This window comes from Thermobia domestica, chromosome 12 (assembly GCF_964235325.1).
Source record: "Thermobia domestica chromosome 12, izTheDome1.hap1.1, whole genome shotgun sequence".
NCBI lineage: Eukaryota > Metazoa > Arthropoda > Insecta > Zygentoma > Lepismatidae > Thermobia > Thermobia domestica.
The window spans coordinates 209,594,006-209,615,695 of NC_137465.1; the positions used below are offsets into that span (position 1 = coordinate 209,594,006).

Sequence of the window (21,690 nt, forward strand, 5' to 3'; positions counted from 1 at the left end):
CGCATTGGAACGGTGTTCGATTAACTCATACTTTGCATATAGATCATCTGCTATGTGAATCAACCAAGATTAATGCACAAAATACGTTGGGAAGTTAATCAACGTGCATCAGTTTGTTTTCATGGATTACTTCTTACTTAAATAGTCTTATATTTAGAGCTCTTGAAGGTGAAACAGTGACTGGGGTAAGACAATCCAATCCCTTAGATGCTGTCCTATATTACCCTTCCAACTTCTTTCGAATCTATCCAAAGTCTGTTTGTTTCAAACTTTCTTTTTCTTCCACTTTTGCTAAGCAAAAGAAGAAATATTTCTCGCTATCCCAAAACACGTAGCTTTATTTCAAGCCCAAACTTGATGGGACATCACCTTATATCGTCGAACACAAAGAGCGGAAAATGCATTTTGTTGTAACATCATACCCTCTGGACATGAGACATTAAAATCCCTTCGAAGTAAGAATATAGGTTTTAAGGGATAATTGATGATATGTGTGCGTGACAGCGTTTGAGCCAAAAGGCTTAATAAAACCGCTTTCTTCCATCTCTGGCTCCTAACTTGAGGTACTGTATTTGCGTGGCATGTTTTGCGAGAAGTTAAAGAAATCTTCAGTCAGGACGACTGATTCTTGAATCCTGAGTATAACAGGGGAATTTCATTTCTATTCTATATTGTAAGAATTACCCAATCCTTTGTTACTCTTCCTAGAAATCAAAATATAAGTGAATCCGAAGTACAAAATATGTCCCATGAAACGTGGATGAGTCTTCACGGATTCCCTTTATGTGACAAGGAAATGCCATGGTTTCATTCCAAATATGTACAGCAGAACATGAATGTTAAACTTTTTTTTTTTTTTAAGCAGAAATATGGCTTTAATAATAATAATAATAATAATAATAATAATAATAATAATAATAATAATAATAATAAATAGTTTTGAACTTTTCAAAACCCTGCGTATAGGTGACAAACTAATTCTTTGGTTTAAGAATAAACCACAAAACGGAACAGAGCAGAAGATATACCGACCTGTAAAAACATTAACACGGGAAAGGAGAAACAAGTACTACAAAAGATAAGTTACCACAAAATTGCATAAACCATCATCTAGATACATTTCTTGGACAGCACTTATCAATAATACTAATTCAAATTATTCTTTTCTTTCCAGGTATATTTTGTTTACTCCCGACGTACCAGTATACATCCAGCTACAACATCGGAAGGTAAGTAAGCAGATTGGTATTCCAGGTAGGTTTAGGTTAAGTTACGTCCCTCAGGTAAATATACTCCCTCCTAGATGTAGGTCAGATTTAAATTTATTGATGATACAGGAAACAGCGAAATCGACGAAGCAAGCATCATGGAATTAATCAACAATGGTACATTTTAGAATAGTATATCCCTCTGCATGTCAACTTAAGCTTGCTTCTGATGAATCTATATTTTTCATATTATTTAATATACGTACATATATAAATATACAGCGTGTTCATAAAAATATTATTATTATACTTTAAAGTAGTATTACGTCCCATTGGATAATCGTATTTAAATGAAATTGGTCACATTTGAAAGAAAAACTCAAATATTTTTGTATATGCCGGGAGGGGATTAAACAGAAAAAAGTAAATTCAGTCATGTTTACTTTGTGCTCACTAATTGGTTATTTCCACAAATAGAAGGCAATGACTATTTTCCAACGAGATGGGAATATCTGAAATAGCGGCTTCCAGGAAGATGGATTGGACATGCCGGAAATGATGATAATGTCTTCTACAAGTGGCCGCCGAGGTCGCCTGACCTGACGATCTGTGACTTTTTTTTTATGGAGTTACATAAATGATTGTGTCTATGTATCCCCATTGCCTCAAAACCTGCAAGAAATGAAAGTTCGTATCAGTGCTGCCATCCAGTATATTTCATCAGATATGTTGGAGCATGTGTGGCGTGAATGGGAATATAGTTTTGACGTCTGCATCGCCACTCGTGAGACGCATATTCAATGTCTATGAGGTATAGTAAAAAATATTTGAGTTTTTCTTTCAAATGTTTCCAATTTCATTTAAATACAACGCGACCTAATACCACTTTAAACTATGATAGTTCTTTTATGCACATGCTGTATATCTGTATCTACATTTCATATTTTTAATCCATAACTGCTTCTTATGCGTCAACTTAACTATTTGCTTAAAATATTGTATTTATATCTTCCATAGAAACATTTCCAGGTCCAAATGGAAAATTAAGAAGAAAATATCCTCATTAGTTCCAGGACTTACCAAAAGGCATAATACTTAATATCTTCCATATATTTCAATTATTGCTTAGTAGCACATATACTTTTTCGTAACTTCAAATTTTTCTTTACAGGGAACACTGACTTTCGTGTCACTGTTCATCAAACGTTGCTTGCCAAACATACAGATAAACTCAACATGGTAACCAAGGTAAATCTGAAACGTCAACTGTCATGCAATCTTGTTTCTACTAGAATTCTGGATTTACTTTGTAGCATAAATTCACTCATTCTTCAGGCGTTGATATCGGGTCTTGAGCGAGTACAGGATCCGATTGGGACCAAACCTTCGATTCTCACACGATTGCATGGCGTCACATTGAAATTCAAAACGAAAGTAGTAGCAACACAATTCTCAATAAATAAACTACCGTATTTACACGATTTTACGACGCACTTTTTTATTTTATTATTATTATTATTTTGCCTCCAAAATCAAGGCGCGCCTTACGATTCCAGTTATACAAACTTAGGCCAGATTAGATGGAGTTTTGCCAAAAATTGCTAATCTCGTTAGTGACGATTCTGTAAAGAATGTGTATTTGGCCATCAGATGATGAGCAGTAACGTGTCAGTGTTGTTTTTGCGAGTGAGAGTGCAAAACAGAAGAAGCGAAAGAAGTTTAAATAATTGTTGGATAATTATTTGTTTGTATGTGTGTACATACTGGTATTAATATAATATGATACCGATAATGGATTGCTATAAACATGACGCAAGCAAGTGTTGTATCGTAATTACATTAAGAAAAAAGTACCAGCAGATGCACATGAATATACCGTAAATTCCAGCAGTAAGTTCAATGTTTCTTTATTTTCCCATAACATTATTTGTTTTCCCATGTTTATTATTATTATTTTTTAATTCTTTAAAATCAATGCAGTGTAGATTTTTCATTTTTGCCAAGGGTGCGTCTTACATTTGAGGACATCTTAAATTTGGGTAAATATGGTATATTCCACTCTCAATCAATGCGATTACACACGTAACTGTACACTTTTAAACCAAATTCTTTGATTTCTAGACTTTTAAATATATAAAGTATAATATATACTAGATCTTGCTTTGGTTTTCGACTATTTTACAAATCTTGCAACATTACTTTGTTTATTTTGTGTATATTTGTATATAATTAATTTATTCTTTCTTTGTTTCCAGAGATAGCATAGAATTTTATTTATTTAACAATCACTAGATACAGCTCAGAGGCCATTTTATACGGGAATAGCTAACAACAACAATGGAAAGGATTTCGGAAGGTATCGGCCAGGGTCAGTTTACTAGGTATCATTCCAGTATTTGTTTGGTAGGACTGGGGAAAACCCTAATCAGGATGGTCGGCAGCAGGAATCGAACCCATGACCTCCCGAATGCGAAACCAACGCTCTATCACTTGAGCTACTTCGCTATATTATTTTCAACTTTTCAATAAACCATTCATTGAATTATTCTCGATAATTCGGGAAGACAATACTTGAAATAAAACAAACTAATTTATAAACGAAAACTAACATTTTTGGAATACATATAAAATAAAAGAGTAATAATAAAAGTTCTGAAAGAAAATGGTAACTTGTAGGCAGTTGTAATGATACGCTTTTGGCGATGCATTACGTACTACTACCCGCTAATCCGTAACATATTGACGAGTCCTTAGTTCCATGTACTCAATCTTATCCATATTCCTGTTTGTTCATTTAACCTTTCCAAGACTTTCTTTACGAACTCCCTCACCCTGTATTTTCCTCGCGAGTTAGCGCCCAACTACTGCATCCATACATTACAATACCCAGAACTACTTTTTTCCTTTTAATTTTTTTTTTCAAATCCATCGACAGTACCCGTAATAATTTAAAATAATCCGATTACAATAGCAAAATATATTGCAAGGAAAGAAAAGACGCTGTTTAGATTATTTTCTAAAAAATAACTCCAATCTTCAATGCTCGACGGTGCTCTCTAGTGGCTTTACGGCTGACGTACGTGCCTCTGGCGCGGGAGACCCTGGTACTAATCCTAGTGGGAGCTCAAGTGGTTCGGATTCCACGGTAAGTTGTAGATCCCGACTTGGTATAGCCTCGGTGCTGAACGGACGCTGAACTCCAAGTCAACTAACTACTCAATGCTTGATCTACTATTTAATAAAATCTTTCGGTTGTTCATGTTCTTGGCTTACTTATTTCCACCTCGTTCTAGTTTAAACACTATTCCTTTCCCTTTCGCAATACTTCCATTTTGATAAGCCCAGTTACTTTATTCAACTTTACCTTTTCTGTTGCACTCAGTAACAGGTATAAATGGTCATTTTTGTTTCCTTTGGTCAGCATGTAATCCAATACTCTTATGACCCGAATTATCATTATGATATTGCGTACTATCAGCAGAAATATATATATAAGCAAAGATGAATAAAATAATAAATTGTCAATATATTAATATTAGACCCAATCTTTTCAGATATATGTAGATATTTTCCTGTCAATTACTATCAATTTTTACTTCATAAAAAATACTATTAGGCCAAGGGGATTCAAATGTAAGATTTTGAAAAAAAAAAATGAGAGGACGTCATCACATGCCATAAAGCCAGAACGTTTCCGAAAGGATCGCTATTTATGCTACAGTCGTAAACAACTGAAGCAGCCTGTGTGATCTGAAATTAGAACATCCTGAAAGACTGGCGAGTAGTAACATGAAAATACGCTTGAAAGTGTTGCTAATGCAAAGTCTGTGATACATCAAATTCTGCCCCAATTATACAACGTTGGACAATAATCTCCCTGGTCACGAATTCACTGTATTTCCATATGAGTTTCTCAAAAAATATCACAGATGAGTACAAGAAGAAGCCAAGAAGTATTTAACATCATCATGATGAAACTGTATTAGATGTCTGAAATTCTTACACAATTATAAATTGGGTATCTCGATATAATCATGCCAATTTATATTACAGGTCCTGTTGCTGGATTGACTAGGGCAGTTTAATGGAGACGCAAGCATAGAGGAGGTTTATTTGTCCTCACTACTGTAAAGACCAACTGACTGAATCTGTTGTCCTAGCACGGACTGCCAAGCAAATAATGAGTAATAACAAACGTTGAAATCCAAATATAAATATAAATAAAATAAAAAATAAGAAAAGCTCGTTAAAATAAAAGATAAAACTGTTAGAGCTACCAGAACATGCTGGACAAAACTTAGTATTGAGCTGTGATCAAGTTTCTCTATCTTCAAGGTATTTGTACAAAGAACAGAGCTTGAAGACAGACGTGTGACTGTTTATTAACTAGATGATGATTAGTAGAGGGGGGCAGTATACACCATGTTGCATAGAGCAAGATGGGTTCGTTCCTCAGTCGTCGGTGCCTTTCCAACAGCAACGTGTGGAATGACGAAACTGCATTTTAGACCTCTACCACACGGACGAAGAGGATCTTTTAAGCCGACTAGTGAGCATACATGAAAATTGGGTATTCATACTGAAACGAAAGAAACGAGTGAAATAAGAAAATATACCTCATTATCTACCCCAAAATGGTTATGGTGTAAGAGTCACCAAGCAGCGTCACGATGTGTTTTGCAATCACAAAAGTGAAGTTATTGGCTTCTTATTTACCAAAGAAGATAGATAATAACAAGAACATGTTAGAGACTTGTTGAAAATTTAAGGAGGAAAAAGACTGGGTTTGCAGCATTGAAAAGGTATGCAAGCTGACTTTTGCTCATCGTTGTGGCTTTAATTCACCGTATTTATCCGTCACACCTTCCGACAGTAACGTACGTAGGAATTTATTTCGGGAGGGGTCCAAACTCAATATAAGAGTATTTTATATTAAAATTCCTAAAATTGCCTCTAAAATTAGGCTAAATTTACACAAAAGTCGAAATTTCGGGGGAGGGTCCGGACCCACCCCTTGCGGAAGTCCCTGCCTTCCGATTTCTATTTTTTTTTCTTCAAAATTTCAAAACCAATTATGGAGAAGCCGTTTCCATGATGATGGTGATATCATTGGAGAGCTGGAATCATCTTGTCAAGCAACGTTGTGGCAATCATTTTCTGTACAATGAAGGGCCTTTTCAGTTGGCGAAGCAGCCGTTAAACATGCCAACGAATTCCTTATTGTGAGTGGATATCGTTACCAGTCCTAAGCCTGGAAAAAGTGTGAAGGGCGGTCCAAGTTACGTTATTTCTTCAAGACGAACCCAAAATTCAGGGTTTCGATATTGTTATGGTCGCCATGTTGAAAGTGGTGAGTGGATTCCAAAATCGTGTTTGAATTATTTTAACATTTGCAGACCTTTGCAACGAGGTATTACTCGACACCCCCCCCCCCTTTCCATTTGAAATTTTCGAGTTCTGACCTTACTTTGGACCCCCCTTTTTGGGTCACGCAGTTTCCTCTTTTTTTAGACCCTGAGTCACCATGTGGCATATCACTGGAAAGCGTGTGTCTTGCACTTCCCGAAACTTGCACTTGACGGTGCTTACATTATCTTAATTAGTAAACTCCGTATACTCTATTTCGCGCACCTTCATTTTTTTGTAAAAAACAATTGGTACACAGAAAATGGTAGGTAGTACGGACAAATGTTTCGTAGGACAATCTTATTTTCCCCCACCTTTTCGAATGTGCATTCGAAACATATCGTTCCCGTTTGGAAATCGTAAGAACGGGCCATGTGCCCCCCATTACACCATGAAGAGGAGCTTTCGGATTTTGTAAATAATTTCTACGGATTCTTTGGATCCACATTTGTGATGCAATTTCCTATTTCAACTTGATAGCATGTAGCGTTCTCGAGAAAAAAGGTAGTGTCCGGGTCGCTCTGGAACACCCTATATATATTTGCTTTTATAGGTAAGAATGAGCAGAATTTTTATGTATATTTGCTGCTGGTTTGGAATAGAATTTCTAATTGGCCCTGTAAATAGTTATTTTTAGGTAATTTCCAGACCTTTTATTTTCTTCTGTAAATTTTATTCGTTAATTCACTTTTTTTTAACAGATCCCGAAACCTAATATTTTGTTTTCGAAATGCTTTTACCACGTTATTACAAATAGTATGTAAGTAGTGTGTGTTTATCACCGTGCGAATACAATAACAATAGGTACAAATAAAAATATTAATACTTTTCTTTACAAACATATATCCTAGAGCGTTCATTAGCAAACAAGATACAATCTGCTAGTTGGCAGAGTATTTTCCTAATTGTACAAGGCATAAATAAATACATATTTTTTCCAGAACTTAATTATTATTGGAAACGAATGTTAACACTTTTTAGTGACTCAATTTCTTTTTCTCGAAAAGTACGCATGACTTTTTACACTCCCGCGTACTCATTTTATTCAGTTCAATACCACCAATTGATTTCTATGTCACATTTTTGGACTTCTTTTTCCGGCCAATGCTAATAACATTCTCCAATGTTTTCTAACACTGTATTAACTATTGCTATATTTTCTAATAGTGGATTTTAGAAAAAGGAGGGGAGCTCAATATTAAGTATCAAAAATTAAATTTAAGAGGGGTGTCGGGAAAGTAAGTACAGTTTCTTTTGAATGCCATCGCAGCGCTAGTGTCGCTAGTTTCATTGGTTCATTGCCTCTCCTCTGATGCCAGTACGATTGAATTGTCGTGAGTGTCCTGTGATCGTTCACAATGTTTAAAACAATTGCTGAACCCGCCGACTGTGAGATTCGTTCTGTTATCCGGTTTTTGAATGCAAGGAACGTTACGCCGAAAGAGAGTCATCGTCAATTGTAGAGAATTACGGTGAACATGCAATCCAGTATGGAAGAGTACGGAAGTGTGTGAGGCAGTTCGATGAAGGGTGGACAAATGTCCATGACGAACCATGAAGTGGGCGGCCTTATGTTCTGATTGAGTTGGTAAGGAAAAAGGATGAGAAAATACATGAGAGTAGACGGTGCACAATCTGATTAGTTTCAAGTTTCGATAACTGTTTTGCATGAGATTGTTACAGACTGCTTAGGTCATGGTTATCTTCACGGCGGGATGTTTCTTTGAGGAAGGCTTAGATAAGCTGGTCACTCGCCATGAAGGTGTTTGAACATTGGTGGAAGCTATGTCGAAAAATAGTTTAAGGTGTGCTCTTTCATGTAAAAATAAATTTGCTTTAAACAAACCTGTTCTAAGTATATCAGTATATATATATATGTGGTAAGAGTAGGTGGACAAAATTTACATACTATGGCTTGAGTATCTTTTTCTACATTCCTATCGAATGTCAAGTGTGTTTTTAATGTTACAACAGTAATCGGATGAGTTAATTCATTTTGTAAATGATGCACTTCGTTTTATGGAAGATAACATAGTGCTAGATGGTGATGAAACCATACAAAACTGAAATATACAAGCCGTCTGGTACATTTCTCTTGTGGGACAAATACATTGATACTAGAAAGTCAATCATATTTCTTATAGCAATAAAAATTATGCAAATAAAGTACAATTTAAGTTTTCTGTGTGTTAAATATATTATTAAAGGGTATGGTTTTACGCAAAATATCAAATTTCGCTATCGCAGTTATACATAGGGTACTATAATAAGTTATAGTGTGTCGTCCGCAAAATAATTAACAGTTTGCACTTCTCTCCTACTCCTATAGCGTTGAATGTTAAGATGGAGTGAGTGTAATGTTATTGCATGCACACCTAGGTAGTTAGACCGTACGTTAGTGCAGAAAAATGGGGTTATCTGAAGTTTTCTGCAGGAAGGGGCATATTCACAAAGGTAAATTGCTAGAAGAGTACAAATCAGTCAAAAAACTGTGTTATATTGAGAGGAAACGAAACACATCAGTAAAACAGAGTTCATAATTGTGGAAGAAAACTCAAGCAATCTTCATGAAATATACGGAAACTTAAATATTTAGCTTTACAGAACTGCAAAGGTACTTTTGAAAGAACTGAACATGAAAACCGCTGAATATGGAGCATTAGTATCTGCAGGGAATGTGAGGATTCTTTGTGGAACGGGCACAAGGTTTAAAATACTGGACGTCTGAAGACTGAAAGAAGGTAAGTTTCAGTGATGAATCGTGTTTCGTCATATCGGACCAATGTTCTCAGTATGTTAGACCTCGATCTGGGGAACAGTTCAAGTTGGAGTGTATACAACAAACTGTGAAACCTCCAACATCGGTCATGGTGTGGGGTGACATGTCTAACTTTGGGCCTGGGGGCTCTATATAGTGGATTGAACGATGAAAAATGATCAGTACCTCAAAGTTCTTCAAGAACAACTCCTACCATAGATTGCAGTTTAATTTAACGACGAAGAGTTCATCTTCATGCATGATGGAGCACCTTGCCATCAACTGAAGAAAGTCAAGACATTCCTCACGGAGAATATTATTAGCGTTCTCCCATGGTCAGGTAACAGCCTGAATACGAATCCCATCAAAAACCTGTGGAGTTTTATGAAACCAGATCTCAATAAGAACATCACATCCAAATGTCAGTTCATTCAGGACATTACTACCATCTGGTCCACAATCAACCGGAAGAGGAAGTGTACAAAACTTGTAGCAAGTATGCTACGCCGACTGCAGACACTGATCAAAAATAAGGATCCCATACCAAACAGATTGTGATTCGATAGGTATTGCTGTTGATTTGATCGGTATAAATGTTGGTAAAGTATGAGTTGTTTTAGCATGAAATATAAAGGTGGCGGATAAAAATGTCTTTCTGTGTGATATAAACATAAATCCCTACTGAAAGATGTCGAGGCAGTGTATGATAGCATTAATAGTAAAATTCAATAAAAATGTGTGTTTAAAAAAAATCTTGAAGTTTTACGTCCCACGATTATGACGGCTAGACTAAAAGAGATGTGATGAGAAATGAATGAAAGGGTGGAATGAAGAAAGTGCGAGGAAACGGGAGAACCCCGAGAAAACAAAAGCACACGGTGTTTGTCCACCACAAAGCTCACTTGGCGCGAGCTAAAATGCATGTTAAGTCTAATAATTTGAACATATATGTATACATTTGTGTGTGTATCGGTAACTCATTCGATATTTGTTACAATTTCTATGATGAGGGATTGGAAAGAACCTGGATTAAGACTAGTGTAGAATTTCTCACTGATTACTTAGACATATGCCACAACAACTAGCATAAAAACTTATGAGCTCCTTCGAGGCTATACACGCCTTTGGAGCGAGAAATTGGGTTCGATTCCTGGTGGAAGCGGAAGTGGTTTGGATCCCATGCAAATTATACGTAGGGCAGCGGCAGCTCAGTAGTAAAGTGCTCACTTCCGGTGCGTGAGGTCCCTGGTTCGATCCCAACTCTCGCCAACTGGACTTTATGATAGAGAAACACAGTGTGCGTGCGTTTTCTCGGGGTTCTTCAGTTTTCTACCACTTTCTTCGTTATACTATTTCGTTCATTATCCTCATCGTCACCTCCCTCGCCTCGAGACGTTAAATTAAAAAATAAAAAAAAAATAAGTTGTGTATATCCTTGGTGCTGCAAAGGGTTGTTTAACTCCAAACTAACCTAAAAAACTTGGAAAATCACCATTAAGAACGTTGATGAAGTATATAAAAAGAATAAAAGACAACCTTAGGGCTGGATCACATGGAAAACAATAAATGAACCGTAAGCAGCTGAGAAAAACATTAACAGACCACAAAATACTAAAACTACCCACAATTAGCTAATATAAATCATGAGAAACCATATCAGAAAAAGATACAAACTACTGAAACCCGAAAACAATAAACCTCCATAAAAGACCCTACGGTACAGAAATAACTTTAAAAAATCTACTAATTCTCTTATCATCATAGAGAAAGTATCAAGAAAGAAGAAAAAAGAGGAGGAGAAAACCCTAGTTTCTAACATTTCTAAAAGGCCTACGTTCCGGTCCAAGCATATAGATTTATGTACCGCACACTATTAAGGCCGCAAGAACAATAACTTCTACTAGAGACATGGAATGTCTTTTTCACGAAGTAAAATTGAGAATCTAAGAAAGAATGGAGAATTTCTTAATTTGACCAATATTGCAAACATGTCCGGCCTTACAGTAAATTCATGTATAAAATGTATCCCGAGTTATACATATTCTGAAAAATAAACAATAAATAAAAAGTTATTAGGCATGCATGAAGTAAGGTACAGGACTAGCATAAATGATTCGTTCATTTTGAAATGGCTATATTTTCAAACATATTACACGTACATACATGAAAGATATATGAAAAGAACCATAAACTCACCAAGTTTATACACCCTCTACAAATGTTCAATATGTGCCCCTTTGGTGACACGACACACAATCCGACGATTCTCGAGTTCATTCCATACATTTTATAGCATAGTCCTGTCAATTTTCTGCACTGCAGTACTGGGGCGTTTTTTGAGCTCGACTAAGGATTGCGGTAGTGGGCATCCACACAGGAAGAAGCAGAAGGGCGTTAAATTAGGAGATCTGGGAGGCTAGCCTTTACACAAGCAACCTGCAACATGTGTCCTTGAATTGGCGATACTATCGCAAAATGTTTTGTTTACATGGCGGTTCTTTTCCATACTCTTTTCTGAAAGCGAGTTGCATAGTTATAAATGATCATTTGGCATATTCAAGCACACACAAACTTTTTTCTTGCTTTCCCTTCATTTTCGACAGGTACTACCCTCATGCTGCCACACCCGATCGGAAAGACAATGGACTCGTGCTACCACACAGTACGAACTTGGCGAGTTTGTGGTTCTTTTCCTATATCTTTCATGTGTGTACATGTAATACTTTTGAAAATATAGCCTTTTCAAAACGAACGAATCATTTATGCTAACCCTGTATATTTGTCCAAGGGTTGTTAAAATCTAGAAAGTTACGAAGCAATAATAGCAGTATATGAAGAACTGACCACAGTCGAAGGGACGAAAGATATTTGGACACAAACTTTTAATTATTATAAATGTTCAACAGCTATATGATCGGAAGTAATTCGTGATTGCAGCCTTCGACAAAAATAAGTAGTATATTTCATATACGACGCTATACAATATCTTATTTTCTTTGACTATACATATAACTTTACACACATTCTATACAAGAGACCCGGGTTAATTCCTGGTAGGAATTCATGTGGTTCGAATTCCACATTAAGTTGTAGAACCACGTCTCATACAGCCTCTATGTTAAATGGGACGCTAAATTCCAAACCAACCAAAGAAAAATCACCTGCCCACACAGAACTATGAATGTCCAACGAACTCCTTGTTGATTTCGAAGAAACTGAACCGCTTTTCTAACTGTGTGGTATTTACTCTATCATCAACATCCTTATTTCTTTCGTACGTTTCTAGTCTCTCTAAACACTTAACCAACAGCCTTCTGCTCCTCGCTAAATCATTTACCTTCTCTAGGCTTAGTTCCATTTATGTTCAACTCCACTGCTCAATTTTAGCGTTAACAGAAGTGTCATATTAAGTACACATTTATAGATGCGGTTTACATTTCTTCAAATATACAAAACATGAACACACAATTGATATATTTCTGTACGTTCGTTGATCGATTAATTTTGGTTTTCGCCCTTACAACACCGAAGTTATCAAAGACGGAAGTATTATTTGGGTTTGCTTAAGTCGAAAACTGAAAAGCGGTACAGCTGACAAACCCGTAGGCCATCCTGCACAGAACAGACCCCTCCCCTACACTATCAGATCTGAAAGAGAGCTGGTTTACACAACTCGGCTTATTCGCATACGTAAACAAAGTCCTTGAAAATGACAAATTAATGTTATTGCTAATAGAAATGCCAGTCAAAAAGTTTCTAACACTTTTGTAATATTTCTGAAGAAAGTGGGCTGGGCTTACCATGAAGTCTGGGAGACCTCCACCCTCGCAGAAACAGCATTTGCTATTTGGTTCCCAGTCGTGAGCCTCTGGTTCTTCCCCCCGATTGTTGTAAATAATTTCTTGGTATTTCTTCCATTTTCTTTTGCCCATCAACTCCTCTGCTACTCTTTCCAAACCTGGAATTAAAAAAATAAATTAATCACCATCACAAACGAGACAACACACTAACAACTACTCTTATGTGATTATTATTGTTGTTTTCTCACAAATACTTCATGCTCATCATACAATGCGTTTCACCAATACTGACCTCATGACTGAACAACAGTGGGGATAGAATGAAAGATAACTGACGAATATGTACATATATGAAGGCTTGAGTTGGATATGGCTTCAAGTTCACTTTTTTACATTTTATAGGAGAATGAATTTTCTGTCGCAGGAAATTTACATGTATTACAGCAACGGTACCTAGTATTTGTGAAAGCGCTGTCATAAGCAATAAGTTTGGCAGAAAGAAATTATATTTGGAATTTTTTTTATATATTTCGAGATATAAATCGAAAAGTGTCAAATTTTAACACACACAAAAGCTTTACCCAAGAAAACAGTAGGAAATTGCATGGACATAAGGCTTTGACCAAATAAGGGCCAAATTCGAAGTGAAAACAACAATTTCGCTTATAGAGGTACTAGAAAAGGAAATACGTGAATCCATACATTGATGTGGTATTTTGTCTTCCCTTTGCAATGCTCTGTGACCAGTATGTTATGTTGGAAGACTAACATACTGATAGTTATGATAGTTTGAATTGTAGAAAAGCTTAAGCAGATACAGGTAAGCTGTAAATAAGTTCACTATTTTGAAAAATTTACAGGTAAATTAGACAACATATTTTTAATTAAGTCTAGAAACTAATGAGGAAAAAAAAAGTTCTAACAAAGTAATCCTAATCTAAATTAACCTTATGTTCATTATAAACATTGTGGATGTAAGAATAATACAACACCTCACTGTATCGTATGAGTAAATGTCTTACATTTACTATCAGGATGTCTAAACAACCACTGCATCTGGACTTCTATAAAATTCTTACAGCGCATTTCTAAGAAGCAAAGCTCTTAGCTAACATATTAAAGAAACTGCATTTCGTGTAATCAGAAGATACAGTAAGGTAATACTGTTTTTTAACTATTAAACTCATTAATGCCAAAAGGTTCAATGAACATTCTGAATACACTCATCGAAGTTCCAGGCCATTTTTCAGAACCCGAGATCTGTTTGAAACAAGATTCAGAAATAACCCAACTGGCAACAACAATAAGACAAGGACCCTTAAGAGTATTTATCAAAGGAAGTATTGAATGTCAGTATATTTTTCTTATATTAAATATGCGTCGAACAGCTTTCATAAAGAAATATTCTAACTGCCTGCAAGTTAAGGTAACCATGCTTAAACCTAATTCCATCTATCTTGTTATACTAACTAAAAATCTGTATATTAAAAAGGTACATATTTCCTAAATTTATATATAAAATACCTGTAAATTTTATGCCTCTTCAGAAAAGTATACCATTTTAGTGGATACTGAAATGACAGAACATGCACTGAAAAAGAGACCAGAGAATCCCGAAACAGTACATTATTACGACTCTCATGTCCGAGATGAAAGTTAGGATTTTTTTTTTTTTTTCTTTTTTAAATCTCTACGAAAATCACAAACGTGAAGAAAACATATACGAAATCAATGCTTTACATGAGAACCAGTATCAGAGCCAACCCTGCAGGAGTATCTACATATCGTAAAATCAACACACAAATGGAGAGGTGGGCAAAAAGCACTATCATTTTATACTTAACAAGCAGTCTGAGGATTTTCCAAAAATTATTCCAATTGACAGGGCTCGAAAAATCTTGCTAGCAAGTACTCGCCAGAACAAAAAATCTACTAGCCAGACCATTTTGCAGTCACAGTGTTGATATAAATAAAACAAAACTCACTTTGCGACACAGTAAACATATCAATACATTTTTATTTTGTTTATTTGCATATCTCTCACCAATGAAAAAAGGGGTGAATAAAACAAGTCTTTGATTGATCGAACTTTACTCGCCACTGGTGAATGGATTTTTCAAGTCTCGCCAATTGATCCCTTGCACTTACTATAAACACTTTCCTGATGAGACAGTTAACGATTTAGTTTCACGTTAGACTGAAGGTTCACGACTCGTGTAATTATGAAGCCCAAAAGGGAAGTTAAACTCTATTCGCATAAAAACTACCAGTGATAAACAGAGTAAATTCAGAAGTGTTAATGAAATGAAACGTGGATATTCTCTATTTACCCACCACCCTGCTCTCGTATTATTCAAACAGCAGCACACAATATGTTCAAAATTCTGTGTCCATCTCCTTTAACCTAAAGCAATCGTGGGACGTCCATTGAATTTCATTTTAAAATTATATGCATATAGTAACACGTTTTATAACACCTCAGTTTAACACAATCTGGCACATTTTAAGATTAACCGATACCCACCCACCTATTATGTGCCCTGGTTATCTTAAAAAAGGATTGTATTCGTACCATGATTTCGGAACCAATCCTGTTCCCTTCGACTGGTAGATACTAATAAAAATCTTCAATCTGAACCCTCTTAGGATTCCTAGAGCGCATAATAAGCGAGTGTTCGTTAATCTGTTTTACATCTTAAAAATGTGAATTTATGTTCAGCTCCTGTAAATACTTTACATACATCACGTAAGTAATTCAACAGATACGAATTCAAAATAAAAATTAAACCAAGTACAGTATAACCTGCCTTTGTACCAAGATATCGACGAAGATCACAGTGTTGACCGAAATTATTCGCTGAAAAGAAAATAAGTTCGTGGCACAAAGGGAGTCCACTGTAGTTTTATATGATGTACAATATTGCTCCAATTAGTAAGACAAAAGCTAATGTTAATAAGTAATGTTCATTTTATACACTGAAGTTCGATCTCATAATAACACCTTTCATAACTATGACATATCAATGTGTGGAGTAATAGCTGCAGCAGTACACTTCTTAAGTACCGGTATCATTAGATGTGTCACAAGCGAAATACTGAAACTGATTTTGTCGCTTAAGAAAGTGGGCTAGATGAACAAATATTTTTAATTAACCCACCCAAATAATTCTCTCTCTCATTTCAAATTAAAAAAAATATTCCCTGCAGATAAATACAAACCTTCATATCGAAATCTATACTACAAGAAGTTTTTTTTTTTTTTAAAAAAAAAAGTTAATGATTGGTTGAATTTAAAATTTATTTCCAGCATCAAAGCCAAATGATATATGGTCTACTGCCTGAAATGGAATTCAAAATATTACTCGAAACTTTTATCCGAGGATAAAAACTCAACTGGAGATATCAATAAAAGGCATGAAAAAAAAAAAAAAAAAAAGTGTAGGCTATTTTATTTCAGAACTAGTACCAGTGCTAATTTTACAGGAGTACAATAATGTAAAATAAATCACATATTTTTATCCTTTGGGCTAAGGGAGATGATGATTAAAGTAAGTGAACGATGACTGGGTGGAATCAGAAAATGGGAGGGAACGGGAGTATACCGAGAAAACCTATGCACCAGAAATAAGCGTTCTACCACTGAGCCACCGTGTATAAAGAATATGTGCATTAACTGCATACTTCAATTAACGTTTATTTGCCTACAGAAAGTAATATTTATTTCTTTAAAAAATAATGATTTTACATCTGCCCAATTCAACTACTATCGCACGCTCTTAGTCCTGGATCAGCTTCCTGGTGAGCCAAAACCTAACCTAGTCTACCCTACTATGCAGCTCACATCTGCGGAACATATTCCTTAGCCCCTTTAAAACTAAACGACTGGGACCAAACCCACAAACGTTTGTCTTTTAACAGTATGTTACGACTATTTATTTATTTATAGTATACGGTATCACTCAATGTGACAGTCTACACAGATCGTACTTTTGGATGAGTAACGTTTAGTCAATTAACCATACACTACAGATGAAGTAATTATTAAAATATTTAGGATAAAACTGTCTCCAGATACCTAACATAGACTCCAGAGTAGAGATGAACATCAACTGCGAAAAATTTTGGTACATTTACACGCGCAGTGTATTAGACATCAAAATTATTAAGAAACATACGTGAAAACGCTAACTGTGTTGATTGTGTCTGTTATTTCGGCTACTTATGCTCTGGTCTTGTTCACTGTCACACAAAGATTGAATCATTTTAAAAACATTTTGCATTTTTGGTGCAAGGGTTCATGATTGGAAAGAGACCTCTTGCAAATTGATAGTTCATGTAGAAAAAATACGTCAATTTCTTTCTGAAAGAACATCAGGCATACATATTTTAAGCAATTTCATGTGAGGAGTTAGTAATATAATCACACTAGTTACACAACTGATGCATAAGTTCAAGAAGACACATTTATGGGTAAGATAGCTTAATTAAACATGCAACACAACTGAAATGTTAGTAGAGTATTCATAAGTAAGTTACCGCCATACAGGTGAAATAAAAGTATTCGAGCTTTAATTATTTATATATATATATATATATATATAAAATCCGATGCAAAACAGAAATTAAGATAAACGAAATAACCTTATTGTCGCCCAAAGAAATGCATAAAGCAATAAAGTAATTTACAACGAAATTAACTCTCATGACAGGTTATCCTGGTATGTGGCTCCCCTAAGCTTCACCTACACGAAATGTGAATGAAATGCACCCCATTAGTGTGTGGTACAGATGCCTGACAAGAATGGGCAACTAAATTTGATCTGTACAAATTCTATTACTACACTTACAGAGTTTAATAATAAATCAATAATTCGATAACATTTCCTTTTTTACAACGCATGGGAAGCGTTATTTTATTTCCTTTCTCCCACAACATAAGAATTCGATAAAAAGAGGAAAAACTATTGAAAAAGTAAACAGGACCAAACACGAAGACCCAAAAATATTCCTAAAGGAAAAAGATCATATTCTGGTTATTATGTTTAAAAAAAATAAATGCTGTACTGGTATTTGAAAAGCTCAGTATGCTCTGTGTGAATATTGTGTCAAAGGAAAGAGCTATTATTTTCAACTGACAATCTACTTTGAAATTGCCTCCCCTTATGCTAGTGTTCATTACGGAAAGCTAGGTTAATACTAATAGACTTCGAAGTTTCTCTTTTCTTTCAATACGGTATTAAAGAGATATATGTATTAAAATCTATAAATGGAAACACTATGTGCATAAATTTATTTTTCCCCACACCCATAACCCTAACATTCGAACCTGAGCAAATGCACGTATCTTCAACGAAGTTCTATGTAAAAACACATTAATCACAAAGAGTACAAGGGTAAAGTTGGCAATGGAAACTAACTATCATTGTAAGACTTCAAAATGTGCACCATTTCAAATCCTCTTTTTTTTGAACTAGCCGTCTTGGGTGAAATATAATGTCTTTAAAAATTATATTCAGCACAAGCTACTAAAATCTAAAGTGACACGAAAATATTAACTCAAATAATCATCAATGACCCCTGTGAATACATGAACAATGTACAGTGCAATTTTTACATAAGATAGACCTGTATATGTTACTATCTCGGGGTTAATTTCCATAGTTGGGCGTCCGTTTGCAGCAAAATTTTTAAAATTTACAGGAAGGATGTGGATAATTTGATCGTTTGTGTGCTTGATAATATATAAGAGTCTCGAGAAATCTGTTTATTTCTTATATATAAGCGGTTATAAACATGGGACTATACAGCGAGCGGAGGGAACTACTTGGCGCAAGGTAACTGAACAGTTGCATTGTAGGAAAGAAACGAGCATTTCTGTTATCAACATGGCGAAAGTACAAGGGCAATGGACTAACAGTTTTAACATTTATGAAGCAATACGTTGACAACGAGCAAAATCTTTTAAAAGTTTGTGAAGAGCACGGATTAATGAACCTAATAACAAATTGCAGAAAATATGGAAAGGAGATAACAGCGAAAAAACCTGGCGAAAGCGGACGCCCAACTTCGGAATAAATGCCCTATCTCGAGCCAGGCAAATGACAACCGCGTTTAGGAGCATAATACGTAATTTTAAAAAATCTCAAAAATAAGTAATCAGCAATAAGTAGTAAATCTCTTCAAGCAAACATAATACACCGTAACAGGGATATCAATATTAATTTAGGGTTAGCTTTACAATGCCCACTCCAGCTATACACACACAAAAACGAGAAATTACACTCTATTACTTTTACGAAAATGGGTCAAAACTTCCTTAACCTTAAGGTATCCCGTTCCTATCCCTACCCTACTTATTCCTATCTTACTCTATTCTACCCTTTTAAAGCGGCCCTACTTATCGATGTGCATCTGGATCGTGTATTGTAAAGTTTACCCTTAAATTTTATTTATGAATATTCTTACTGATTCTACGGTATTTCGTAACGGTGTTACATAAAGTCGATTACACTGGTCCATCCAAAAACCTTGAACCTTCAACATAAGGAACGAACCATACGTCACTTCACTGATATTTCATACACACTCCAAGCAATTAAGTAATTTTAATTTTAAACACCAGAAAACCTAATACCTATTCCGCATTCTTCCCAATGCCGTATGGCGAATTATCTACTTCGCGAAAGAAAAATATAAATCTCAGTATCACGACATTACTAAAATGCATGAAATGCACGTTCAGACCCACTTTATATTTTTTTTCTTCAAAGTCAATTTAAAATCAGTATTTCATTAAATGAGCAGTATTAATAAAATTATTTGCTATTATTCTTCAGTTACCAAAAAGCCATTTGGGCGTCCATCACAAAATCCAAACTTCCCATCGAACCGTTGACTCGCATTTTTATTTTTTTCGTAATGCACTTGGCCTGGACCAACTGCATCAATGCATTTCTACTGTTCATAATCCTACATTTAAAGCACACAGAATAATGTTATATTTTATTATTTTATACGGCTCGAATTAAAAACTAGTAAATATTAGTAGAAAAGAATGAAATATTTAGCAACAGCACACAAAGTAACAACAAATCATAACTTTTAAGTAGGTTACTGCAATTATGCACTTGCAAAGTCATTTTAAATTCTTTCATAGGGATTACCAATTAGTGGAAACTATAGGATTTAATTCATTAATTTTCTTGAAAATTTTCTTTTAAATTTGGATTTCCTCCATAGGCGTTTCAATTACTGTTAATGGTTTTGGAGTACTTACGTACTCAGTCGATGACAAGTAGGCCCGGCTCTTCCATATACAACGGTCACCCCCAACCAGCTGACGATTCACTCTCGATTTACATTTTCTACTCGCAGCACTCTAAACTTAAAAACAGATGACGAACAATTATAAACTTTTCTTAATCATAATAACCTTGCACTATAATTTTCACTGCACCTTAAAAATAATATTACACGAAAACCACTACACATTACAGGGAGTCAGGATTCAAGCAACCATGACCCTTGCCGAATTACGGAACCTTCTTTCACAAATTTTGGCAACAGGTCCAAAGCGAAGCTACTTCAACCAGACACTTTTGAGATTTTTATATTCATTCTTCTTGTCTTCAATTCCTTGGTTTCTCATGTACTCACCCTCAAGATATACAACGTTTTTCGTCCATCTCTGCAGCTCTTTTTTGATTGCTCGCCGCTCATGTACACAACGAGCATACGAGCACTCCGCCATTTTTGCCTTCACCCTGCTGTGACGTCATGTCCTCATGACGCAACACGTTGTACCGCGTCTTTGATGGGAACTTGTGAAATTCGGCAGAGCCTTCGTTTGCAAAAGGAGTTCACCTAATGTATCATATTTGCACTGTATGGGAACAATTAAAAATATTTGAAACTGCACTTTTGTTATGATAATTATTCACACTTTTTTTCTGGATACTAATAATCGCACATAGAAGAAGGATATGCATCAGTTCACTCCCCAAAATATTGCGAACGTCCCACTACCACGGCCTGTTATGGATCGCGTACAAACGAAGTTAGCCGAATGGCCAGCAAATACGAGTGATAAGCCCCAGCTGAGATTAGTTGCAAAATAAGTAGAAGTCAGTCAATTACTTGCAAATATTAAACATTAAAGCATTTAGCACAAACACAAGAACCATCACTAAAATTTGAACAAGCGTTTGTTTCGTATGGCCTCTACGATTTCTTCTACTTTTTTTCAGCCTAACAGGCAGTAGGCCACGCCTGGTGAACACGAAAAGAAAATATCATACTCGCTCCATAAACCCCAGTCCACAAAAGTATAACGGGACAGTAAAGGTGAGGAGAGAATAATGCATAACAAAGTGCGCAAGACACGTGGCATTTTTGGTGCAAATCTGTAATTATTTGGAAAAATTAGCGTGTCCACGTTTTCCAAAGCGTAACTGATTCCCCCCTCTCCATTGCAACAGAAAAAAATCAATAACTCCAAATAAAGAAAAAAGTGGCAGAT

At 35.5% G+C, this 21,690-nt stretch overlaps 1 protein-coding gene across 3 annotated transcripts in view; it reads right to left on the reverse strand.

Moving 5' to 3' along the window:
- The window catches only part of Eip93F (Ecdysone-induced protein 93F), a 38,918-nt gene extending 17,514 nt beyond the window's left edge, over window positions 1-21,404 (reverse strand). The window contains exons 1-2 of one of the 3 annotated variants that reach the window (XM_081734686.1): window positions 20,829-21,404; window positions 13,173-13,330 (exon numbers count right to left, since the gene is read on the reverse strand). In XM_081734686.1, the coding sequence (XP_081590812.1) occupies window positions 13,173-13,330; window positions 20,829-20,922 (252 nt within the window). In that variant the 5' untranslated portion in view covers window positions 20,923-21,404. Of the gene's footprint in view, window positions 1-13,172; window positions 13,331-20,012; window positions 20,357-20,448; window positions 20,807-20,828 lie in introns of those variants that run through there. The other 2 variants (XM_081734687.1, XM_081734688.1) reach the window with 2 other exon arrangements.
- Between the last annotated feature and the right edge of the window lie 286 nt (window positions 21,405-21,690).